General features: G+C 40.4%; 1 protein-coding gene across 1 annotated transcript in view; it reads left to right on the top strand.

Annotated features, from left to right (window-relative positions):
* The window catches only part of TSPAN2 (tetraspanin 2), a 62,304-nt gene that overhangs the window by 20,964 nt on the left and 13,820 nt on the right, over positions 1 to 27,520 (top strand). The window contains exon 2 of the mRNA XM_060772556.2: positions 7,821 to 7,923. Within this exon, the coding sequence (XP_060628539.2) occupies positions 7,821 to 7,923 (103 nt within the window). The remainder of the gene's footprint in view (positions 1 to 7,820; positions 7,924 to 27,520) is intronic.

Genomic DNA, 27,520 nt, shown 5'->3' with positions numbered 1-27,520 from the left:
ATGGCTGGATTTCATATTATTTAGAAATACATCAGATGTTCATGGCTGGATGCACCTGTTATGTGTGTGACCTATGTAATCTGTTCTTCCAGTTAGGTTAATTGCTCTCATGAGTCTCTTCCCTTTCTCCCATGACAGACCTACAGTGAAATTATCAACTGACCAACAGCCATTTGGTTTTGTCAACTTATTGTACAAGTTTTGTTGCATTTCCTTTATTCTGTCCTACACTGGTGGCGCAGAGGGTTAAACTACTGAGCTTCTGAACTTGCTGACCAAAAAGTTGGCGGTTCGAATCCGGGGAGCGGGGTGAGCTCCCACTATTAGGCTGCTTCTGCCTAACAGCAGTCCAAAAACATGTAAATGTGAGTAGATCAATAGGTACTGTTATGGGAAGGTAACGGCACTCTATCCAGTCATGATGGCCACATGACTTTGGAGGTGTCTATGGGCAACACCAGCTCTTCGACTTAGAAATGGAGATGAGCACCACCTCCAGAGTCAGACACAACTAGACTTAATTTCAGGGGAAACCTTTACTTTTTCATGTAGGGACTCTGGATATTACTAAATTATACAGTTGAATGGGACCACAAACTTCATCTACAATTGCAGGAAATCAATAGCTGAAACATCTTGAACAGATGGCCGTCCAACTGACCCAATGAAGGAAAATCTAGCATGTTCTACTGTATAGGTCTTACAGTTAGGAAGATGTTTGATTATTCGATCCCAGGAAAGACTTTAAGAGAACAAACGTACAGTTTGCTTTATGACCTACAATTGTTTGTTTCCTATATTATAGCAGAAATGCATAAAATAAATACATAGTATTATCTTGGCAGCCCCCTTATGTTGTCTCTGTTGCTTGCTGAGCTGCAGTGCCTGGGGATGCAAAGAGAGCTCACAGTTCTCACCATTGCAAGGTGTGTGTTTTTAATGAAAGGATACTTTCCCCTTTTGAATGATCTTTTCTTTGGGATGTGACATCTCCCAGGTGCCTCCACTCTCTTGCCTACTGTGCACATAGGTTTATCCTTTGCAGAACCGTAGAACAGTCCAGCAGGGTCTGTGAAATTGCTCTTGGCAGCTGAAGAAGGCACTTGGCTCTCTTTCTCGGCTCTGTGCCATCTACCCAGCCTCTCTGGGAGTGCACGCTTAGGTGAAACTGCCAGAGGGGAATGTTTATTTCTATTCAGCTGTGTGATGATGTAAAGGGATTTCTTTGCCATTGGCAATTTCTGTCTCCTTAGAGTAGGTTGCTTCCTGGAACCACAATAATTGTTAGGTTGGATAGGATATTGTACAGATAACTGGGAATTAAGGAGAACAACAACTCTTCTCCTGGTTTTAAATAGATCTTAAGGATTGGGATTTTTCAACTTGTTTTTAGGTGTATGGTTACTCTAATTCTGTTTTTGGAGTTTACTGTTGCTATTGTCATTTGACTTTCTAAAGCACCATGTGGAGCCTTTGCTTTAATTCAAATATTTCATTAATAAGTATCTCAGAAAAGCTAGAGAAAATGGAAAGTGACTCCTTTCTTTTGTTGATAATAATGTATTTTAAACATGAAAATCTTATGGCACAATAAAGAAGGCATCCTATCAATTGGAAATACTTTGAAGGTATGCAATGACAGCAACCATGCATCATTAATTGTTTTAATTGTGATTTATGTTTAATTGTGGTTTTACTGTTTTAATTGTTTGTATTGGCATTGTATTGGTGCCCAACGTAAGGCATTGAATCTTGCCATTATTTATGTGTAAACCGCTTTGAGTCCCCCCAGAGATGAGAAATGCGGTATATAAATACTGTAGGTAAAGGTAAAGGTAGTCCCCTGACATTAAGTCCAGTCATGTCTGACTCTGGGGTGTGGTGCTCATCTCCATTTCTAAGCCTAAGAGCCAGCGTTGTCCGTAGACACCTCCAAGGTAATGTGGCTGGCATGACTACATGGAGCGCCGTTACCTTCCCGCCGGAGCGGTACCTATTGATCTACTCACATTTGCATGTTTTCGAACTGCTAGGTTGGCAGAAGCTAGGGCTGACAGCGGAAGCTCACGCCGCTCCCCGGAATCGAACCTGCGACCTTTCGATCAACAAGCTCAGCAGCTCAGCGCTTTAACCCACTGCGCCACGGGGGGCGTAAATAAATAAATACTGTAAATAAATAAATACTGGAGAGAGTTAACCTGGCATTTTGTGCATGTGTGCAGGCATTTACATCCATTTGCAGTTCATCTTAGATTATGTATCTCACTTCATCAGATAGTTAAAATCTAGTAGCATAGATCCAGGAGATGGAAAGATAATCTGAAGAATTATTGTGCACATGTGTGCACATTTCTAACAGTTTAGCAAAAGCATCCCAAACAACTGCACAAAAAGTCATATAGCCCTGAGCACTTTGAAGAACAACATAGTCAATATTTAAAGTGCTACAGAAATCTCCTGTTTTTGCTGCAACAGGCCACTTTGAAAATTGGCACAGGGTTTGGGATTTTGTTTCTCTCCCTACCTGAAAGCAGCGGTCGCAATGCAACAGGGTTAATTGCAGTGTCTGAATGCATAGAGCCCTCCCTTGCTTTCCAACTATTTCAGGGCAGTCTCCATTTCAGTGAATGAAATGACTCTTCAAAGCAAGGGGAGTCTCCCTTCTGCCCGAGAACTCTTGCAAGGAAAGGACCATGCTGAAAGAGGGAGAAGGAATGTGTTGTGGCCGATTGAGCTGCATCTTGCCTATGGGTTCTGGCAGCCAGCACTACTTACAAGGACTGTTTGTTTTTGCCTTTCTAGGCTCCTGTGAGGGCCTTTGTTGGTTGGTGGAGTTAAGCAACGGGCAGCTGAATAAGCCACTCATTCCCCTGTCAAGTCTGAGAAGATTTTCAGTTGCTTGACAAAGCCCAATTCTGTAAACAACATATCTTCTGCATTTCATTTGCAGCTTTCTGTGGGAAAGATTCCCAAAGACCTTGCCAATTACCAAAAGACCAATGGCCCGAGTGTGTACCTTACACCTTCAAGATGTAGTCATCTTTTATGCAGTAGAACAGCATCTCAGTACAGAGCCTGAAAGAACCATAGCAACCTGTGAGGAAATACTGTTAAAGGAATTTATTGCAGCCCAATCACTGCTTCTGAAACAAGGCCAGGAGTATATTTGGGCATCTGGCCACCAGGACAATCTAACCCCGCAAGCAAAACAAACATATTGGAAAACTAGGATTTTCAGACAAAATAAATAGTAGAGAAGGGGGGGGGGTAGGCTGGTCCAGGGACCTTTGTAATCTGTTGCATCATTGAGTAATAGTCAATGTTTCCACTTGAGGTGACAGAAAAGATAAATTCTCTGTTCACATGATGTACAGACACACCCATACGTCACTACCAGAGTGCTGGTGTCTCACCAAACTGCAAATCCCAGTATTCCATGACACTGAGTAATGTCAGTTTTGTTGTTGTTCATTCATTCAGTCATTTCCAACTCTTCGTGATCTCATGGACCAGCCCACACCAGATCTCTCTGTCGGCCGTCACCACCCCCAGATCCTTCAAGGTCAATCCAGTCACTTCAAGGATGCCATCCATTCATCTTGCCCTTGGTCGGCCCCTCTTCCTTTTTCCTTCCATTTTCCTCAGCATCATTGTCTTCTCTAAGCTTTCTTTCTTCTCATGATGTGGCCAAAGTCCTTCATCTTTGCCTCTACTATCCTTCCCTCCAATGAGCAGCCGGGCTTTATTTCCTGAAGTATGGACTGGTTGGATCTTCTTGCGGTCCAAGGCACTCTCAGCACTTTCCTCCAGCACCACAGTTCAAAAGCATCTATCTTCCTTCGCTCAGCCTTCAAGTGGAATCAAACTGTACTATTTCTACAGTATAGATGCACCCACTCGATTCCTAGAGAGGAAATGTGGTCTTCTCCCCAAGGAAATGTTTTGTGGGAACTTTTCCTTTCAGGAGATGACAGAGGTCTCTGACTCGTTTCTAACAGGTGGAATAGGAAAGTTGATCAGTTCCGTGTGGTTATGGGTATACATTTTTCCATTCTTTGCCACTAGGAGAGGGAGAATAAAACTGTTTTTTTCCAGAAAAGGAAATAGCATTCCTTTCCCAACTCCCGCATTTTTGGAATTGTGGAGGAGAGAAGTCATCCCTTTTTATTAATCAAGATGAAGAAGTAGCCAAAAAAGAGGTGAAATTTAACCAATTAGGAGTGCCCTGTTCCTAACCTGCAATCCTTTGTCTTCTCTATCAGTTTGTTTTGGAGTCCAGAGACTTTGCTGCCTGGGGTACAGTGCAACACTTGCATTCCCCCCCATCCTATGAAAATGTGTAGAGCATTCAAACTCCAGCAAGTTCTTTCAGAACATAAGACCGCAAACTCCACAAGTGCGTCTCCCTATAACTGACAAGTCATTGCCTTTTTAAAACATGCAAAATCTAATGCCCCAACCTAAAGATACCAATGTGCAAAGAAAACCCACAAGCCTGCCTATCCCTCCACTAGAGGGTGATGTTTTTACTCCTCATAAAGATGAATACAAAGTTGGGAGGCTGGTGACACTTCGCTGCAGCTGGGAGCCCAACTGTAGCGATACAAAGCTCTGTGTTGTGTGGCCTTGCAAGCAGGGGCTATTGTCCCTTGTTCAATTGCTCTTTGCCAGAAGAGAAAAACTGTTTGCTTCTCCACCCCCACTCCAAATTGATTAGAGGAGGCTCATTATCTGTATCAGGCCTTTGTGACTGTCAAAGTGCCTAGTCTTGCCTACAAGAGAAATTAATCCTCTTCGACCAAGGGAAAAAATGAATGTTATTAATATTTTCCTCCTCCTTATTTGGTGGGGGCATAAATTGGTTTCTTTTACTTTGGTGTGTTTTCTTGGGTTGCACCTACACTGTGGAATGAGTACAGTTTGATACCACTTTAAATGCCATGGCTCAATTCTGTTATATTCTGGGTTAAATCATCGATTCACCTAACACAATATTATCAATTCTGACTAGCAATGGTTTCCAAGATTTCAGGCAGAAGCCTTTCTTTGTCCCATCTGGAGATGCTGCTGGTCAAACCTAGGACCATCTATTGGAAATCATATGCTCTACTTTTGAGCACTCATACTGTTTGTTTGAGATATTATTTTATTCAAACACATATTTGACAGGAGAGTTGGACTTATGACCTCATCGGATGGGCTGATTTATCTGTCGTATGCCACTTCTTCTCCCCTTTCTCCATAGAGCACATTACATGATGCACAAGGACTTCTGGTTAGGTTCCATGGTGAAAAAGGAAAGGAAGTGGCATATGCCGCTGCTGCAGCAACACCAAAAGGTTCCTGTGTTGTCTTTGAACAATGGGGGTCCATGTAAGTCAGGTAATTTGGGGCATGGAGCGACAGGTTCTCCATGCCCTCTGGCGAGACCCCACAGATTCACCACGATGCATGGCAAATCCTCATTCTAATGTGATGACGTCTTTTATTAGAAGGGTGTTTAGATCCGTTGCAAGGGTTTTTTTCCCATTGATACATTTTAATTGTTTTAATTAAGAAAATTAAATTGTTGTAATTTTTTTTGTATCACTTTAAGATGCACGCTGGGCTTTTTTTTCATGTCAGGAGCAACTTGAGAAACCGCAAGTTGCTTCTGGTATAAGAGAATTGGCCGCCTGCAAGGACATTGCCCAGGGGATACCCACGTGTTTTACCATCATATGGGAGGCTTCTCTCATGTCCCTGCATAATAAGCTGAATCTGACAGATGGGAGCTCACTCTGCTCCCCGGATTCGAACCACCAACTTTTCGGTCAGCAGTCCTGCCAACACAAGGATTTAACCCATTGTACCACTGGGAGCTCCAGGCTGGGCATAAATCAAATCAATAAGTAAAATAAATGGGCTGGTAAGCTAACATTCAACTGATACCAAACCTCCATACGCTCCAGCTGTCCCGATTTGGCTGAAACAGCCCCAATTCATCCTCTATGGTCTCACATTTTCAACTGCTTTTACATCTTCTCAATTTCCCCTTTTGTCCTCAGCTTACCTCAGTTGTTGCAAACTGAGTTTGAAAACGCAAAAGTATACTGTGCCCTTAATTCGGGGGATGGTGAGGACAAAAGGGGACAGCAATTGGCCCGTTCCAGTAGATTCAGACAAAAGCAAACTGCAGCAGCCTCTCCTAGCTTGTGTGTTCTTCCTATTAATAACTTTTATCATCTTGGCCACATGCTGATATTGTTTGTCCAGGCATGCCCTGATTTACATATGTGAAGCATTAGAGAGTATGAGCCTTTGGATTGAAAGCAGGCAGTCCTGTAAGACATATTCAAGCCCTCATCATTAGGGAAGCAAACTGCTATTTATTGTGGACTGAAGATTAAGCGAATTCTAATCTAGAAAATTGAAAATCTAGAAATCTAATATAGCTTTTGGTCACATGTTTATAGGCTTGTTGTGTTAGTGATGGGCTGGAGCACTTTAAGTAGTTGGTAAATGCTCTTAGTACAAATGGAAGTAACCATAGCTTTTGGTTGCTTGCCTGAGAAAGAGGCTCTATTGAAAGAAAAAAGGATTGGCTACTTATAAATCATGGGTAAAGAGCTTTTGAGCACCATACAAAGAAGAAATCACAAAAAGTTTATTTCTTTAACAAGTCTCAGGTTCAAGTGCCAAAGAAAATGCAGCCTCTAACTGCACAATATTGACACAATATGAGGTTATTTATAGCAATTAGCATCATATTTTGTATCTAGCTGTGAGGTCCATATACCCATAGTGGCAAAACTCACCATGTCTTTCCCCCACAAGCTTAGAGTACTCCTATTATTGACAATTGACAATTGCTATGTGCTTCCAAATCGTTTTCAATGTATGGCAATCTAAAGGCAAACCAATCATGGAGCTTTCTTGGAAAAGTTTATTTGGAGGCAGTTTGCCATTACCTTCCTCGGAGAATAGCAGATTCAATCTATACATGAGGAAAAAATCCATAATGATAAAAATTGTTTGATGGCGGGATATGCTGCCTCAGAGTTTTTTTAACAGAGGCTGAATGACCATCCATCAGGAAAGCTTTTACTGTGCATTCTTGTATGGCAGGATCGGTTTGGACTGGATGGCTCCTTAGAGCCTCTTCCAACTCTATGATTCTAGATATCCAGTGAGTTTCCATGGCTGAGAGGTCATTCAGGCATTGCTATCTCCAAGGGCTTAATTCAAGTTTCGATGGAGCACTGGCTCTTCTTTTACAGTTATATTGGCTAGCAAATTCAGCACTGATTCAGAAAGATATCTTCCATTTCCACCTTCACTGTTAGTTTGTTAGGTTTTTTCCCCAAAGGATTGCATGCACATTTATTCAGTTAATTTATTCTCTCTTAAAGAAAAAAAAATGCATGCATCAATTTTTCAAATATTGAGAAAACTGTTTCAGGAGTAGGAAAAAATGTATGATTGTTTTCATCCCGTCAGCACTGTGTCCAGCCAGCTATAGTTGCAATGCATAGAAGTGGCTTTCATCAGTTTAATCTGTTAAAAGGACTGTACACATCTTAAATAAAACAGTGAGAACACCTGTCAATACGTCTGTGCACATCCTTGTTAGCACTGTAGTTTTAATAGGTTTGTGTACAGCTCATATTGTGTTAATGCCAATAGCAATATTTTTATTTTAGGAAATGGGTGGGACCTCAGCATCATCTACCTTGGGAGTTTCCAGGATGTAATAAAGAGTTGTTTGTTTACAAATTTTCTGGAACCATTATTATTTCCTTTTAGCTGTTAACCTTCTGGATTTTATTTTGTTTTTTCAGTTGGCAGGTTCAGCTGTCGTCGCATTTGGGCTGTGGCTGCGGTTTGGAAATGTAATAAGAGATTTAGCAACTGATGAAAAGTCCCCAGAATACTTTTATATGGGTAAGTTATGTTTAAATAGTGATCAAACCTCCCCCCACCCACACACGCACACCCCAACCGAAAATGGTCTGCTTTTAATGGCTCACTGCTGTAGAATCCCCCAAAACTCTTGTGATGTTCTCTGACCAGTATCTCAACTTAGCCTGCTCAATAGCCACCTCCTTTCTTTCAACAGCAATATCAGGAGAAGGAGGATTTGGAAGAGTTGGTTCCCAAGAGTCAAGAAACTGCACATCTGTGTAATATCAAGCTCAGTGTTGTGGAAACAATACCATGTGTTGACTGAATCAAGTATTCAGTGCTAACAAGTAGATGCTGGAAGTTAGCAACGCCAGTGTCTCTTAGTGCAAATAGGCAATGTGTTTGTTTTTGCTTAAGAATACATCTATATTGCAGAATTAATGCAGTTTGTCATGGCTCAGTGCTATGGAATCCTGGGATTTGTGGGCACCAACACTCTTTGGCAGAGAAGGCTAGAGAGCCTGTAAAAGTACACCTCTCATACCCCAGGCTAATGAAAATGAACTTGAAGGCATCCCTCCCGATAATCTTTTTGTTCTTGAGTGTGCAAGAATTGAGAAATGGTAACCAGACTATTTAGAGCTCAAGTGAGACCCTTTTAGGTCATTTCATATAGTTAATGCTTACTTTTTAGAACACTTCTGCTCATGGGATGCTTGAAGTAGATCAGAATATATTAAAACAATAAAGAATATAACACAATACAAAAAATTAAAAATCAACTCAAATCCATAAATAATAAACCAGTTTTCATTACAGCGGTGCCAATAAAATTCAGTAATAAGATTAGATTCCGTAAAAGACAGCAAAGATGGGTGCCTGATGCATTGGCTGGGAACTCCCAAGCCGCAACTAAGAAAGACCTGCCAATTAAACACTAAAAGGATTTCTCGGTAGGATGGAGGGAATTAGATGCCCAGAATTTTGCAGTATTTCTATCCCTTTTGGTAACAAAGACATTAACTAAAAAGAAAATGGGTAAGCCAGGAAATTTTCAAACAAAAGGTGGGATTTTTGACTTGCAGAGTGACTGGCTTTCTTTGTAAAGGAATTAACAGGTAAATAGGCAGTCATATCTCTCCTAGATTGAGACTGGTGTTTCTATAAAAACCATCTGTATGTCCAGACATGTACAAGAATAATAATTCCATGTTCCATTTTGATTTCAGTGTCATGGTTGTTATGGTTTCTATTTAATGTGCAGTGGGATGCAATAGTAAACAATTTCACAGAATACTGTTAAATAGGACATCAACTAGAGGGCATTTGGCAGAAAGCATTTTTGCAGATAGACACCATCTCATGTTTTTTTTTCTCCCCTTGAAACAGTGAAGTGAATTTACCCATGCTCTTCTGCACTATAATAATAGCTCTGCACATTGAGGTTCCTGGACTACATGTCTGATTCAAGTTAAGTGATAATTGCTGTAGTAATGGCCAAATCTTCTTGGGCCTGAGTACAGATCGGATTAAAATGTCCATGTTGATTATGGATCATGACTAGTGTTTCTTGAGGTGGTGTGTTAGAGCAGCTTAGCAAGGGATGGGCTGAAAACCATGGGGAAATAAAGTTGTAGTCCTCATGCAGCAGTGGTAAATCCTTGGCCCCCCAAGAAGTAGTTGGACTATAGCTCTCATTATTCCTGTCATGTTGCTTGGGTTGATGGGAGTTGAAGACTAACCACAGTTGGAAGTTCGGAAGTTGTTAATCCCTTGTGTCCTGGTAGCTTTGGACAGTTCTTGATACCATACCATCACTTTCTGGCAGGGTGTTCCTGTTCCTGTAGTCTAGGATGCATTATATTGAAAGATAGAAGCTGTAGATGCAGTTTACTGGGTAACTCTGCTAGTGGAGTAAGAGATTTATCAACACAAGTACTTGCATGTAAAGAGTTCTACCTTCCCATCCATCCTCTGACTGTTTGCATGGATGGCAATCAGAGCCATTTTCCCAGCTCTGTGTTTTTTAATACTCTTCACGAAGGCATACTCCTTTAAAAGAGCAGAGGGGCTCTGTGTTGGGTTCAGTGGCCCCTTGAAGCTGACAGCTGCACTTTTGCAGTCTGAGAGGCTTTTGCGGTTTATATTTGTTCTCTTTGCTGGGGCAGCTGCTCAGGAGCTTGGTGAAAGAGAAGGAATCAGATAATCAATGTGACAGGGAGATGTAAATCTGTTCAGTTACATTAAGTATCCTTCTTCGTGGTTGTTTACATTGGCAGCCTTACAGATAATTTCTGGCTTTGCTCAGCCAGGCTCCTTCAAGGAGAGCAAGCCGTTGCCTTCTTTGGGCATTGTCTCTGGGTGGATGGTGTGCAACAGCTCAAGTAATTAAACACTTGGTTTCAAGGTACAAACACTTTCCAAGACCTTTTCAGAAACAAGGTGCTTTTGTTTAGACTCATCTCCGATAAGACTTTCTTGAGCTAGACCCCAGATATAAGATAGTCTAGATTAGTGGTTCTCAACCTGTGGGTCCCCAGGTGTTTTGGCCAACAACTCCCAGATATCCCAGCCAGTTTACCAGCTGTTAGGATTTCTGGGAGTTGAAAGCCAAAACATCTGTGGACCCACAGGTTGAGAACCACTGGTCTAGAATGAGGTGCACTTTGTATTTGTGTCTGTTTTTTTGGGACAACTGAGATGTAAAGAACTAGGAGGCCCATTGGCAGGGGCAGCTCAACCCATTACGCAAAGTAAGCATTTGCAGTACAGTTGATTTTGCCCAGGGGCACTCTTGGAGGAAAATAGACCTTGACATATGCGAGTTGTAGTTACTGGGATGTATAGTTCACCTACAATCAAAGAGCATTCTGAACTCCACCAATGATGGAACTGAACCAAATATGACACACAGAACTCCCATGATGAACAGAAAATATATATCAGTGATTGGTTTGGGGGGGGGGGGGGTAAAATACTGTTCGCTTACCATTGAAAATTACCTAGGGCCGCCTCTGCCCATTGGGCAAGTTGTTGTTGTTGTTTTTTTCAAAACAGCAAGAGATTTAGTTTTATCCAAAAAGCAACCATTTTTTAGCATGATAGTGCTATTAATAGAATCATATAATCATAGAGTTGGAAGGGAGATCGTGGATGATCCAGTCCAACCGCCTGCCAAGAAGCAGGAAATTCACATTGAAAGTACCTCCAACAGATTGCCATCCAGCCTCTGTTTAAAAACCTCCAAAGTCCAGGGCAGAGAGTTCCACTGCTGAACAGCTCTCACAGTTAGGAAGTTCTTTTAATGCTCAGGTGGAATCTCCTGTAGTTTGAAGCCATTGTTCCGCATCCTGGTCTCCAGGCTAGCAGAAAACACGCTTGCTCTCTCCTCCCTATGACTTCATGTAGATCCATGAACAAAAATCTATCAATTTCATAGTTACACCCCTGATTTAATCTATAACAGTGGTTCTCAACCTAGGGTTCCCAGATGTTTTTGGCCTTCAACTCCCAGAAATCCTAACAGCTGGTAAACTGACAGGGATTCCTGGGAGTTGTATGACAAGAAACATCTGGGGACCACAGGTTGAGAACCACTTATCTATAAAACCAGGGATCGTACTATCTTTAAGTCTTTGATTTTTCTCATTGTACAAAGTAGGAATGGAAGATTTTGCTCAGTGTGAGCAAAGTCCACTGAACAGTTTGTTGGATATCCACAAATAAGTTGATTTCATCCCATTTCTGCATTACATATATGCCCATTTTAGAATCCATGCATTTTATGTGTATTACTCATAAAACACAAATCCAACATACATTTTAAATGTACATGTCTCCTTCCTTTGATGCCAACATCATGTACATTTCTCATTCGCCTGTAGTCTATAACTTTCTTCCCTAATATGCACATGTCATTTGGACAATTTCATATTTTATTCACCAAAAGGCAGGTTGATTAAAAAATATATCTCCCAGTCTCATCCCATGGTGTTTACTTGATTTCATTGGAAAAATACACCCTGATTTACATACAGAATGCAATTAATAACTCAGTGTTATGGAATCATTAATGACTTCTTGTCATCCTGGCCACACTCTGATGTTGTGAAAGGCTGGAGGATGTGCATTTGAATCAAGGGAATACATGCAGATGTTGACTTGTATTTCAGCAGTTGATTCAGTGAGTTGAGTTCAGGCCATTGTCAAATATGCTATTGGATTCCCTGAGAGAAAACATGATCACTCTTATGCCATCATCAAACTGTTTTTAATTTAATATAAGGAGGTTTCCTTATTTTCTTTGCTCAGTCATTGAAGTGTATGAGAGCATCACAGGGGAAGCAAACCAAAAGGAGTGAAATAGTACATCAGAGACCGTGCTGGAATATAAAGAGAGAAACAAACATGGGAAAGTCTTAGTTGTGGCTAGTTGCCGCTACTGTTCATGTTGGCCCATCCAGAATTAATGTGGTTGGTTGGAACTGTGGACTTGTTCACTGCTTTTTGTTTCTTGTGTATTTGTGGAGGGATTTTTCCTGGATCTGTAGTATTTTTGACTTTGCAATAATTGATAATTACAGCCTTGTACTTTCCATCCAGTTGGTTTGTGCCTGCTGTTCAGACAGTCCCGTAAGCAAGCTTTCTCTGCCCTTTTTCCAAGCTGGGCCTCAACTCATCTTTTCCACTCATTGGTTCCATCCCCATGACAACAGCAGACAGCTGTACTAACAGTTCAGGCGTCTGCACTGGAAGAAGGTGCAGGGCGCTGCCAGGTGGGCTGAAATTCCCCATCCGTTTGCATTAAATATATTGTACATAGGAGCCAGGCAGGCAGGAAATACATATCTAATAGCATGGAAACCAAGCTGTTTGATCTCGGCACCCTCTCTCCACCTGCCATCTGGGTGTGAGCAAATTCTTGGGGAGTATAAACAAACGCAAATGGCAGTGGTGCAGAGAGATCTAGCCAAATTGGCTATATATAGCCAAGGCTTGGGTGTTCTCATGCCTGCCAACAGAAGCTCAGGCACATGAGCTTTATTTCAGTCTTCATAGTTAGGGTTGCCTGGCTGAAAACTGATAAAAGCTCCTATATTGAATGGCATATAAGAAATCCACAAGGTTGACATAAATGCAACAATTCTCTCCTGCTCTTGTTCCCCAGCAACATATATAATAATGTCTATCTCTCTCCAGGGATTATACTAATCCAGGATACTGCTAGTGAAATTGGCTAACTATGAAAGACAGATCTCCAGTGATTTTAATATCTGTACAGAAAAGATTGTTGTGACAAGTGCTGCACATAGAAAACTATGCAATACTTCCTGTTGTGCAGAATTATGTGCTCCTGCTGTTCTAGTAGAGAGACATTTACTTCAGCAATGGTTGCCTGGGGCTAAGAGGTGCCTATGGGATGATTACAATGGTTCTTAATATATTTGAAGGGACCAGCAAGTTGTTGGGTTTTTTTTTCAGTATGCTATGGACCAGAATCATATTTGTTCCCACTGACTGCAATTGTTTTTTTCTTCTCTGAAATGTGCCCATGCAATCAGTCAACATCATTGTTGCGTTGTTCATGGACTTTAAGTAGCATTGGTTTAGAGCATTTTGACAGGGCAAAGACCCTTCCTCACTTAATTTTTTTAAGACTTAAAGTATGGTCAGTGAAAGCCATTGGAAACTGTATGAAGCAGACAGAGGCTCAAGAGATGGGGTGGTCTTCTCCATATCTTGACAATTGTACGAGGTCATTGCAGGGCCAGCGCCAGTGTGGCCTGCCAGAACCTTTGGCAGCAGTGTTTCTAATTGGCCTGAATATTCAATTTCATTGACATCTGGCATATTTGCAAGAGGTCTGACTTGCTGGGAAGGAGGGACAGTTCCTGGCATTGAACAAGAGAGAGAAGGCACTATAGATATCATCAAGGCTCTCTTTAATAAATGCAACACTTTCTACTAGAGCAGCAGTATAAGGAACAGCGACTGTAATGCAAGTACCTCTTCTTTACAGACTTGGTAGCTTCATTGCTTTCTCTGTTTATGCCAGCTATTGTGTTAATGTGGCAAAAATACTCTCATGGTAAGCATTTATAGCAACTTTGGCACCCATTTGTAGGTGCCAAAGTTGCTGTGGCTGGAACCTCAGTGACTAGGTCTTTCCTTAGTAGAAGCTGTAATGCCGCTGTTTGTTTCGGGGACAATGTCTGCTTTAAGGATATGAAGTCATGTCTGCCCCAGAAGGATATTGAGAAATATCCACTGTGGAGGTGGGTGCCTGCCTACACAAACAACCCAGCTATAACAAGAGTAAGTTGCCTCTTGCTTCCGCGTGATCAGTTCTACTTTAACTCTTCTTCCCTATCAAGTTTTTAAAATTAACTTCTGGGTAAAATGGCACTTGATTAATCCCTTCTTAACCAAGCCATGAAAGGCAAATAAAACCTAGCCTGCAAGACAGGAAGAATGCTAGAACTTAGGCACATACAACTATGCTGAGAATTCATTTCAAATACCAAAATAATTGAAAGAGGGATGGGAAATCTGCTATTCACAGTATGCAGTACAAATTCTGATAAGAGCGGGCATAGAAGAAAGGCACATGTGTACAAAATACATAGGATGTTTGAAAAACTGTCAAAAAATGTGGTGGAGTACCACAACAAGAAATGTGCCTGGGCTTTAAGCAAATGTCCTGTTTTGAAGCATGCACTAACACATTCCTCAAGATAACAGAAGCGGGCAATTTTGGGATAGCCAGGCCAATTTTCTGTCCTAGTATACACGTGGAATGCCAAAAGTCACAAAAAACAAATGGGAATGTAGATAGAAGTCCACTTTGGTGTCTGAAAAAAATGGGAGGGAGGAATTTTGGTGGTGGTGGTGGGGTTTTTTGTGTGTGTGTTAAGTGGGCAGGAGGGCAGTATTCAAGTTGTGTTTCATCTACTACAAACAGTCATATAATCAAGCTACCTTCATTACTCTATGCTAGAAATCTATGGCTTCCATATTATGCATGCTGAGCACATATATTAAGCAGTACAATTGTGGGGGATCCCCAAGGGCTCCACGGAGCACACTTTGAGAACCACTGCTCTAAATTTACAAGCAAATGGTACTTAGTGGACTAGTGCTCAGTTGTTTTAGCATCAGTGCTGCCTGTTTTGTACTTCCTACATACTCCTTGCAGGCAGACTTTTCAAATCACTCAAAATGATCGCTTATATTTTAATGCAGGAACATTCTCAAAAGAATAAAAGAAGCAGTTGGCTAATTGATGGCTTCATTTTTATAATCTGTCCTGGCTCCAATGTATAATGTATACATTATATACATTGCAATATTGAGAAATCTGTTGTATCAGGTGGTGCCTCACAAGCTGATAATTACTTTTGAAACTTTTTTCCCTCCCCTTTCCTTGTCTACATTCTTTAGCTGTTTTGAATGCCCTCCCAGGGATCATGACATGATATCCTAGATAGTATTCTAATTCTAGTTCTTACCATCTACCTTGGAAGCTCAGTTTTAAAATCCAAAGGCATCTTAACAAAATATGGTGTGGATGCTCCATCATCATCTACTTAGCTACCTTAGTTACATAGCTAAGAAGTGTTTCCTAACCCAGCACACATGCATACATATTCCCACTACTGGACAACAACTGCTGTGAGTGATCGGGGTCATCTGGCTTGAGTTTCCACTCCCTCCCATGAGCAATCTCCGTTGCAACAGGCCGAAGCTGGGTCCTTGTCACAATTTCACCTTACAGCACAGAGTACAAGCAAGAGGAAGAAATGCTTCCCAATCAACAGGGGAACTGACCCTTGTCACTCACACCAACAGCTGCCTAGTAAGTGGAGACTGGGAAATTTGGTCCCTACATGTTATCTAAAGTGATGAATATATAGGAAATATTAATATGAACCAGTTATGAATGTGTAACTCAAGGTTACACATTTGTAACTGCCTTGATGAATTCCAGCCCATGCTTGGCTTCCAGTTTATTTCAATGATGAGCTTGTCACCTTCCTAATGCTGTTTTCTTTTTTCATATTTTAAAGGCATGAATATGGCAAAACTTATAGAATAATGAGCATTTGTACCATTGTACACAACAGGTGGATAATTCACATGATGAACCTATAATATTATTGTAAAGTATTGTATGGAAGTTTTGAGAGTCGAACTATACATATACCATTGGTCAATATACCTGTGTTGTTTCAAGTTTAGTTTTTTACAGTATATATTCCATTAATTGGTGCACACAGTTTATTCTCCTTTTGTATTTAGTAGAATACATTTAAAATTTCCTTGATGCACACATTTGTCTTGTTTGCTAGCAGTACCTGGCCTATTAATGTAAAGTGAAAGGTGATTTTATTTAATAAAAGTTTTCAAACCCAGTAAAAGGAACAGTTCTGGCAGCACAGGTTTGATTATAGGACAGAAGTAGATTTGTTGCTGAATCAAGAAAAATGCAGAAATTATCTTCAGAGTGCACAAAAACCTCTGGTTCCTATATGAAAACATTTTACATACGAAGTGAAAGCAAAAAGAATTCTTCTTTCTGTTCAGGGCCTGCTCAGTCTGTTAAGAACTATATCCAGAAAATCTACTCCCCTCCCGCCCAATATGCTTATATGGTCAAGCACCAAGTATTGTTTTTCAAGATGGGCAATATCTCTGAACTTTTATTAAACAGTACAGAAAAAAGGAAGTGGTTCTAACCTCCGGATGTTTCCAATCATTAACATGTCCATCATATGCCCCTTCTTTGGTGACTATGGGGTCAGATAGCATCAATCATTATTTTATACTGGGCCATCTTTAAATGTTAAATATAGTGATAGTCAATGCTATAATTACATTGCATGTCTCAGCTATATCAAATCATGTTATTTTGTTCCTTTGGCTTTTATAATTACTTGGTAGATACTATGCTGCCATGGTCAGACCACACATTTTTGAAATCTGGCCATTTGCTCGAATTTCCATTAATTTTTCACAAGGAGACAAAGTTCTTAATTGAAAATAGAGTTCACTTAGGGAGGGTGGAGGGCACAAAAAGATTGCAGCTGAAAATGCCCTGAAAAATTGATGAAAAGCTTGCCTTCTTTCATTTTTACATGCGAAATGGCAATGGAAATAAATATTTGAAATCGGTTAAGGGCATAATTCAGTCAACAAATCCTCTGATAAAGAAGCTCTTTTACACAAAGTCTTTACCCCCCCCCCCCCTTTCAATCCCTCTGTTTTGATCATACTGTCTGTCTGGGCATTTATTAGCATGAGGAATATGGTGAATGAGGGCTGGAAACCATAGACTTTCAGAACTGGGTTTCAGGAGAATATCTGCAGTAAATTATGCAATAAGCTTGGGTTATTGTAGCCATTATTTCTGTAACTCTATGTGCCTGCCTACAATAGGTAAAGTAAGCAGCCTCTGCCATCAAAATCCCTTTGCATGAGCAGCAAAACAAAGAAACTGAAAAAGCAGACAATCCTGCCTCATAATGTTAAAAAAAGCATACACCTGTCAGTTTGGTCATCAGAATAGAACATAAGGAAGGTGGAAGCTGGTTAAAAGAACCTTCATTGTTAGTTGAATTTTGGAAGATCATTTCAAACACGGTAGTTTCTGGGAGATTCAAAATGTTGTGGTGCGGTTTCATTATGTGTGGCTTATCTTACCTAGTTTTTTCACTTCACATATGCATATTGTTAGTTTTGGATAAAAAGTTTATTGAAACGTCAAACTGCTCCTCTCCGTGTTATATAACTCCGACCAAAATTTCTGCCCATGAATAGATTTGCCATACTTTGTTAACTTAGGAATAGCCTATCTTGTTTCCATAATAAAGAGTTATCAAAGCTTTTTATATAAAGGGGAAAAGTGCAGAATGGCTGATACCACAACCTGCCTGTGTGGTCTTCTTGATTTTCATTGCATTGTGTGTGGAAGGTGTGTGTGTGTGTTGTGCTACCTTTTTTCTTTTTGCATTTTGGCTTCAATCTAATTGGAGTAGCTGATGGTACTGTTGTGAAAGCAAACAGAAGGGATAACAATTGAATCTGTCTTGTATTTTTTACAACTATAACTACATCTGTCAATTAAAGCTTATTTCTAATATAACTGTTGGACTGTTATATATCATTTTAATCTATTTTTTGGAATGATGCCCGGAATATTAAGCAAATGGGGCCACTCTACCTGGTTCAGTGCTATAAAAGCTGCCACATAAAAATAATGGATGATACACAATCCAGACCATGGTAATTACTCTCCCTCTCCATCCATCCCTCCACTAATTATTTCTTGATGGACATATTGGATTTGACAGAGCAAGAAGACCCTCCATGGATTACATAGGAAACGGCCTTATATGACTCATACCATTCATATAATGTCTACACCAAGAGCCTTATCACAAGAGCCTCCAATATAGTTGCTACATCAGCACAAATGATATTCAAATGGAACTGTTTTCTTTCCAACTCAACTTCAGAACCATTGCAAGATTGCAGCATCCCTCTATGCTAACAATGTATCACAAAAAGCACTTCTCACCGCCCACCCACTGTCTCCTCCAAGACATTATCTCCATTTCTTCTCATATTGTTTGAAACACACACATAAGGGTGCCCTTTCCTGAAATATAACACACCATGTTGTCATAGCATTGTAGCATTACATCATTGTACATTGCCCTTTTCCAAAAATTTAACTTGAGGAGTAAAGGCGGCAAATGTAAGACCCTGTTACCATGCTGCACTTCTGCTCTACCTACCTCATACAATACATTCTCAAATGTGGACAACTTCTTTCAGGTAGAGGGATAAATTCAATTTCAGAGAAGGCCTTTGTTGTGAGAGTGTCATATCCGCATGTTTTAGCTTAAAGCTCTTACTGCCATAACTGAGGTGTGAGTGGATGCAAGTCATGGACCAGATCTATATCCCTAGGTTCTGATTTACCCTCACCATTCCCAGAACCAATGACACTATTTAATTTTTTTTTAAAAAAAAATATTGTATGCAGTCACAAATATAGTCAATAGTGTCCCCGAAGACCACTAGTTAAATGTTGGCACCAATATATTGGATGATGTATGAATTAAATGATAAATAAATAAATAAAGCTGTGTTGGCATGGTGTTCTGAATGCCTTAGTATTACATTCTCCTTAAGGAAGGATAAGTAAGTTTAATTGTAAGTTCTCTTGTATTTCTTTCCCGGCATTGTGTCTACTCAGAGCTGTCCAGCACAATAGTTTCAAGAGAACAAGCACAATGGTTTCAAGATGGCCTGTCACATTCTGATTCCCAAGAGGAAAACATGCAGCACGTGGTCACTCCCTGTGAACAATTTGTACTACATTTGGTAGATAAAATTTACTCAGATCTTTTTTTATTACTTTGGCCCAGCTTGCAATGCAACATTTTTCAGTTTTTAGAATCCAAGGATTAGGCAGAATTCAAGAAAGCAGGAATCTAGCACACATAGAAAGCAGGAATCTATGTGTGCTAGATTCCTGCTTTCCTGATTTATAAATGGAAGAATGGCCAATTGGAAAAAAAGGAGGACGGAGAATGCTTTGCATCATGATCAAAAAAGAAAAGGCCCCCGAAGTCTTCAATATGGGGTAATTGAAGCAGTCTGGACTGCTTCAATATTTAGGCAAGTACAGCTTCTCTGGTTCAGGGATTCCTGGAGAAAATGGGTTATCCAGGTCCATTACAGTTTGGCTTCCACTGTGATTATGAAGCAGAGGAAGACGTGGTCACTTTAGTGTATTGTCTCAAGATCTGGGTGGATAAAAGTGTCCCTGATAGGTCTCCTGGACCATTCAGTAACTTTCATCACTACCAGTGACAGTATTCTTCTGGGTTAATTCTCTGAAGGCCCATCCAGACAGTCCAAATAATGCCCCTGTAAAAATGAATTAATTCAGAATAACCTTTTGTGTTCCAGGTTGTTGTAGGTTTTCTGGGCTATATGGCCATGTTCTAGAGGCATTTTCTCCTGACGTTTCGCCTGCATATATGGCAAGCATCCTCAGAGGTAGTGAGGTGTGTTCCCTTTACACTGTAAGCTGTTCATGTATGTAAATAAAAAAATTAAATTAAAAAAGAGACTATATTACTCAATTCCATGAGTAATCAAATTGGCAAAAATCAAACTCACAAATGTGGATGACTGACTGTAAATTGTTAGCATATATAGGCAGCAGGAAAGGAATAAGTGCTCATGTTCAGTACAATACGTGCACAATATTTTGTTATCATTATGCTCTGATCTCATTAAAAGCTTTCATACACTGCTTCAAAAAAAAAGATTCCTTTTTACTGCCAAAGAGTTACGAGAGAAAAGGGGAAGCAAGGAAAATTGTCTAATTATTGTTTCTAATTATCTTGAGTTGTTTACTCTCTGGATTTGCTACACAAAATAGATGGACCTTAATTTCCCTTAATTTCTAGCTAAGTAGAATTCAGAGGGAGTCCTCTTTATGCCCCCCTAAACACATCCAGCATTCTTGTTACCTACATTTTTCAATTCCTGACAATTAAAACTTGCTTTTTGTTGAGAGGGGGAAAATTAGTGTTTTACGACTTTTAAGATACTGATTACATTTCTCTCCATGCATAGCCAGCTTCTGGCAAAAGACAGCCTTGCCATGAGAAAACAGAAGACATAAAATGATAGTTAAAACAGGCACTGAACAATCAAGGCTGCTCTGCTGAATTATTCCTGCTGTCTTGATGTTTGTTGCCTTTTTACACAATTGGCTTTTTTTGCCCCTTTTGTTTTGCTTTTATCCAATTTTGATGGTTTTTCTCAACTTAAATGCAATTATGAATCAAATAAATAAATAAAATGAGAGTTGTATTTTGGATTGCCACCATTTTAATTGCCAGGCTCAGTGCTACAGAATCCTGGGATTTGTAGTTTTAGTGAAGCACCAACGCTTTTCAGCAGAGAAGACTAAAGGACTAAGATTCCTGTGATTCCATAGCATTGAGATATTGCAGTTTAACTGTATGGTGAATGAATACATTTTATTATATGGTCAGAGACCAGGAGTTTAAAACATTACCATCAGAAAGTCCAGGAAATGCAACCGTCCTAATCAGCTTCATATATGACACTTAATTAAAAATTATGGATATTGGTATTTAAATGCAAAGGTTAAAACATTATCCACTAAAATCATCTGCAATCTGCCTCCTTAGGCCCCAAAACCGGAAACTGTCTCAGTTTTTACTGGAGGTGTTCAAATAATGCCTCTGCTAAAAATGAATTAATTCAGAACAAATTGAGGTTTGTTTTGAATTAATTAGATATCCCATTAGATCAGGGGCTTCCTGAAAGGCCTGGGTCTAATAGGGTATTGGGCTGCTGGAGTCTCACTCCTGGGGTGCCCAGGGGGTCAGTCTCCAATGCCATCTCACACCTTTTGGGCTCCTGGAGCCCAAAGGTGTAGGAGGGTGTCTATCCCCACCCCCACCCCCCCCCCCATTATTCCAAAAACTTACTAAAAATGTCTCTGACCACCATAAGTTCTCTCCCCATGTGAGAAAATGATGCCCGAGGTGGAGGGATTTCCCTCCTCGCTGTTTCTGTCTTCTCAGACATCATTTTCTGGTGCCAGGGGGATGTGAAGAGAGAAGTTACGTTGGTCAAGGACACTTTTTGTAAGGTTTTGGGGCTAAATTAGAGGCTTCAGGGTGGCTTCATGCTATACCAATTTGTCTTGGGATGGCTTGTAGCCACACACACCCCCACCCCTCTGGAAAGCCTGGAGTATGGATGTAGAAGTTGGGACAGGAACTCATGCCAAAGTGGGTATAAGTAATCCACTTTGGCATGGGTTTTGGCACAGTCTGGAAGTGCCCTTAATTTTATAGCTGCAGCACAAACCTTTACCACTCTAAAAGTTGCCCATGACTCCCTATCCTCTATTAGATGTTTTAAATGATATTCATCATTTCTGATGGGGGTCTTCGGTACAGTAGGAGTAATAAAAGCAGATTGAATACCTCTAGAGAAATGACAGTGTAATAGGGCATGTCTGCAGTTTTCACTTCCTCCAAACCGCGTGGGCATACTTGCTCACGCTAGGGGACATCTGCAAACTTACCCTGCAGTAGTGCTAATGGCATAACATTAAATCTGACCAAAGTGAAGGATTACCAGAATTTGGAAATATCTGCTTGGATCAGTAACCTGCTGGAATGGACAACGTCATGCTATTTTTACTTTATGGGTGCCTGCCCATTTCTCCCAATGCCATTGCAGCTCCATATGCAATGCGGCTGCATGATGTCAAACTGCATTAATTCTATGAACATTTAATTCTGATAAATGTCTCTTACATCAATGGGGAAATTGTGGCATATGAAAGTAATATTAATAAGCCCAATAGAACTGAAATGAAGGATGTTTTCTGGCATGGACCATACTCCCATTTTCTCTTCTGTCAATGGAATTCCATTAGAGATTTTTGTGAGTATTTCCCTCCAAAAATGCATAAAGATGATACTGTATGCTAGAGAGAATGAATGTGATGTGTGTGAGAGAGAGGGGTCTGAATGTGCCAGGCTCTGGCCACAAGCTCTTTCTATAGCAGAGTTTTGTCTCTTCCCAACTTGAGCTTTTTTACAATAGTAGCAGTCAACAGCTGTGCTAGAAAGGAGTTACATCATTATCAAGTGTGATGTTGGTGCTCTGGGGTTTCTAGCACGTTACATGGCTGGCTGCAGAAACTAGTAAACTTCCTCTGAGGTTAACTATGAGCAAGGTCCTAGCTTAAGGTTTGCACGTCAGCTTCGAAAGAGGGCACTGAAGCAGGGAAGAAACAAGCTTGATGGAGCAGAGCCCGGTCTTATTCCCAAGTGCAACAATGCCTTGCCTGCTTTGCAGCTGCAAAGGCCTCTCCTACCATTCTATAAGCATTCACCACTTGAGACAATGACCCTGTTCATCAATGGCCATCACACAAAATACCCATTTTCCTTGTTACCAGGTGCAAAGCCATCTTGAGAGGCTGTTGCTGCCACCTCCACCAAGCTCAAAAGGAATTCTGTTACTCTTCGTTGACTTCTTCTATAGTTGGAGAAGACCTACTACTCCAAATTAAGAGGGAACTCACCTACTTTACTGCTGGACCATATTCCCACAGTGTTGGATCATCCAGCCACCCTAGATCTCATAGTAATTTGATTCAGGAATGGGAGACAGGAACAAGCTTGGGAGCTGGTGTGATTCAAGCATTGCTTCCAGGCATAAATCATAGAATCAGAGTTGGAAGAGACCACAAAGGCCATCTAGTCCAGCCCCCTGCAATGCAGGAAGAGCACAAAATACCCCTGACAGATGGTCGTCCAGCCTCTGTTTAAAAATCCCCAAAGAAGGAGCTTCCACCACACTTTGAGGCAGTTCTTAAAGCCCTTCCAGACAGGCCCTATATCCCAGGATCTGATCCCAGATTTTCTGTTTATCCCATATTATCTGCCATTGGGGACTCATATCATCCAGTTTAATGCAGAAAACCTGGGATCATATCCTGGGATACAGGGCTTGTCTGGAAGGGCCCTTAGGGTCAGGAGGTTCTTCATGAGAGATGAAGTAAAGGGAAGAGAGGACAGTGCCTTGAGTGTGTATGATTCAGAGCCAGAGTGGAGCTTTCTTGGAAATAATTATTCCTTTAATTAGAACAGCACTGTGAGATTAATGTACAGAATTGGTGTTTGCTGCCAATCCTATTACTTGGCTGGAAAAACTGCATCCCTTATCAAAGAAGCTTCTGTCTCATCTCTGCCATCATCCCTGCCTTCAGTTTCCCTACACTGTTATCTGATCTCTTTAACTCAGTATGCCATGATGTCTTGAGGCATGATGCCAAGTTATGGCCACTCCAAGAAGCCTTCACTGTCAGGCAATTGGCCCTAGTTTCAGTAACCTTTGCCATTTCATTTGTGTAATTCATTGAGCTAAACTGTCATCTTCAGGAAAAGCTTCCCTTTAAGGCATGTTTGGCGGAAGCACATTTCACCTCCCTTGCTGAACACATAATCATGTGGAAGACTGAGTGCTATGTAAGCTGTGGAGGGTGAAAAGTTTTCCTTGTCACATTCCTGTTCAAGAGGGTTGAGCCCTTGCAAAGATCTAGCAGAGCCTGGTACAACATCCCCCCTCCCCTTGATGCTGACATCAACTGGAAAATATGAATGAGAAAGATTTAAAAGCACTCATTGACACACATATCCACCCAACATTACTCAAACAAGATAAGGTCATCTTAGTCCATAACTGTTTTTTTAACTCTTGTATGTTTAAGCCAGGGATAACCAAATGCTCCATTGTTTAGGCAGCAAGCTGAGCGGAAGGTTGGACAAAATGACCCACTCCTTCAACAGAGTCAATGTGATCGGCCAAGGCATATACTGGGTGGCTTAATGGCTTGATAATAAAATGAAAGAAAATATATGGTTAATTGTTTAAAACCTCCTCATCTTTTAGAAATCTTAGATGGGACTTGCAACAGAGCTCATTCAAACACGCATCCACAACCTCTTACTTTTTGGAATGCTATAGCATTAGGCAGACCCAGAACACCCTAGATACCCATCCATTTCCCTCGTGCTCTGCCAGATGAAATCATTCATCCTACTCTGAAAATTCCCAAATCTGAAGCCACTCCCTCTGGTACACTAATGACATCCACAACAATTATTTTCCTTATTTGGAAACTACAAACTCTGCAGGATAAATACCTGATCATCGGAATTTTCAGGCAACATCAAGCTGACTAAATGTTTGTTTCACACATTCTTTTCTGTCCATGTGTAACTTCCAACCCTTGTTTGCAGCAAGCCATAGTTTGCCATGTGGTCTTCAAGACAGTGCAAAAATGCGGGTTTTAAAAGTGGGTTAAATAATAATAATAATAATAATAATAATAATAATAATACATCACACAGTCCTAGACACTTGGGAAGTGTCCGATGTGTGATCCAATCCAACAGCCAGCAGAGTGTCTGCTGTGGACTCATCTTGTTGTGTTTCAAATAATAAATAAATAATCTTTATTTATAGACTAACCTTTCTCCCCAAAGGGATTCAGGGCAAAAATCCCAGGACCTGACAACAAGGCCACACACATACACCTGTCAGTCCTGGGAACTGGTCCCCCGCCATTCCCACACCTTTGTTTGAGGTGGATCAAGATGGAAAGCAAACAGGGGACATCCAGCAGAAGTTTTTTAAAAAATCTCTCTGGACCTCACATGCACACATGCAGAGATCCAAATGTCAACACAAGCAGATTTCTTATTCTCTCTCTTTGCCCAACTGTTAATTCAATCTCTGTTTAATATGTTAAAGATCTAAATAAATGAATGGTTGCAGAGAGTTCTAGTTGCTTTGCAATTGTGTTTGCTTTTAGCCACCTGTGTTTCTGTGGCTCAATTTTTTGTCAGGCCAATCAGCTGTTTCATGCTTTAAAATGTGCATGTACATTGGTGCAGTCCACACAAGGGGAAGGGAAAGAAATCACATGTTTTGCATGACTGCAGAGATATATAGTCATGTGAAGGTGCACATTCTGGGGGCAGATCCGGGTTTTATGCACACCTTTTTAACACATGCTTTTCAACTGTTACCCTGATGCCACCCGCACTTTCGCAAAACATTGTTTAGCCACCCATACCCACCTTTTTATCTCGGTTACTTCCAGGTTTGGGGGCATGTGTAGAAGGGCCCTATATTGTCTGCCTTCTGCAAATTTCAGCTAATAAATTAAGATGACAGAATATGAGTTGGACATCACTTGGGATCCTGGTTTGCCATGGCTGGGGTTTGAATGAATGACTCTCCAAATGTATGAAAAGGCAGTGATGTAAAAGTGGAAAGGTTTCCATTGTAAGAAATGTCTAGCTCAGTAATATAGGATAAGCTTTTAGAAACTTGAATGCAAAGGAAGAGGATTATGACTGGCAAAGATCTTACTGCAGCTTGGAAATTTAAAAAGCAGCTATCACTCAGGGAAAACAAACCAATGATATAGATTCTATGTAAGACAGCTACAGTACATCTATTCCCGTGTTTTCCTGTGTACATTTTAAAGGAACAGAAATTGGGTGATTTATAGCAGCTGCTTTAGCCTTTTTTCTCTTTTCTTTTTCCCTTTCTTTGTTTCTTTTGATAGTTTTTAACACGGAAGCAATAAAAAATGTTTATATATAAAAATGCTTGAAAGTAAACTCTTCACAAGGCCTTCACATAGTGCCGTCTCATGGGTCTGTTCTGCCCTCTTGTGGAACAGCCTTGGCTTTGCATTCCAGCATTCCAAAGGTCATGTCCAAACCGTAGTAAACCTTTCACCCTTTGACTGTGTGCCTTCAAAATCTCATTAAGCATGACTAACAGCAAGATACAGTGAGCCATTGCTATCCACTGAGGTTTGGTTGCAGAACTCTCCTAGATAACAAAATATATGGATGCTCACATCCCATTATATGCAATAGTTTGATATAAATGCCCTTTATATAAAACAGCAAAATCAAGGTTTGCTTTTTGGATAAAAAAATAAAACATTTTCAAGCCATGGATGGTTAAATCTATGAATACATAAACCGGTGGTCCAGCTGTAATAAGAACTTCTTATTTAGAAATGTCTTGAAGTTTACAATTAAAGGGGGCCTCAGAACTGAGACTTAAACTAGATTATTAGGCATGTGCTATTTGCCACTTTGTTATCCGTTATTTATTCCTATGTGACTCTAGAAAGCAGCAGAGTAGGCATTGTTTTTCCTGAAGAGCACTTACTAGCATTTGAAGTGTCATCATATCGATTGCTAAAGATTTTTATAGTGATGGTCTTTTTAGACAAGTTAAATAACAAACTGTTTATATAATCTCACCATATTTCTGAAAACCACATATTGCACTTTTTTGGACATTTCTGCTCTCTTTCAATTCTGTGCATCAGCAGATCTTCCAAGTTTGAGTCCTTGTGTGAGTGTGAGTTGTTTTTTAAAATACTCATAACACTAGCCAACACACATTTTGGAACCTGAAATGTTAGACCACCTTCTAAGTATATTTGACATGCTAATTTCAAAAATGGAATCAGTTTCTCCATAACAGCTCTAGTTTTTGAGATGCAGAACATACGACATCCACCAGTGTGCACCTGCTCATACACAGAAAATCATGATAAGCATATCTAAGAAGGTAGAGTTGATGTGGTCTGTCCAGTGCAATTTCCTAAATCAGTGCCCCAAATAACCTTAGAAACAGGCCTAAAAACCAAGTCACAAAAAATGGGGGTTTTGTTGGGCCATGTAATGATTCTGCCAATATATTCTTATACTTTTTTCATTAATCCCTGAGGTTTGTATTTGTTGTTGTTTAGGCCTCTTATGCCATTCTTTGACAACCTTTGGCAATGGAGATACAACAAACATTCAAACATGTAACAGATGGAAACAGACATATATGCCAAGTCACATTACTGTGTCGTTAGATGATGAAAACTATTTATGCCCTAAACTGGAGTTGAATAAAAAAGAAATTTTCACCCAGGAAGGACAATATTGAAGACTGGGATGAAATTATAAAATATATG

This window comes from Anolis sagrei, chromosome 4 (genome assembly GCF_037176765.1).
Source record: "Anolis sagrei isolate rAnoSag1 chromosome 4, rAnoSag1.mat, whole genome shotgun sequence".
Classification (NCBI taxonomy): Eukaryota; Metazoa; Chordata; class Lepidosauria; order Squamata; family Dactyloidae; genus Anolis; species Anolis sagrei.
The sequence above is the reverse complement of the archived record's forward strand: the minus strand, read 5'-3'. Positions and strand labels throughout refer to the sequence as shown.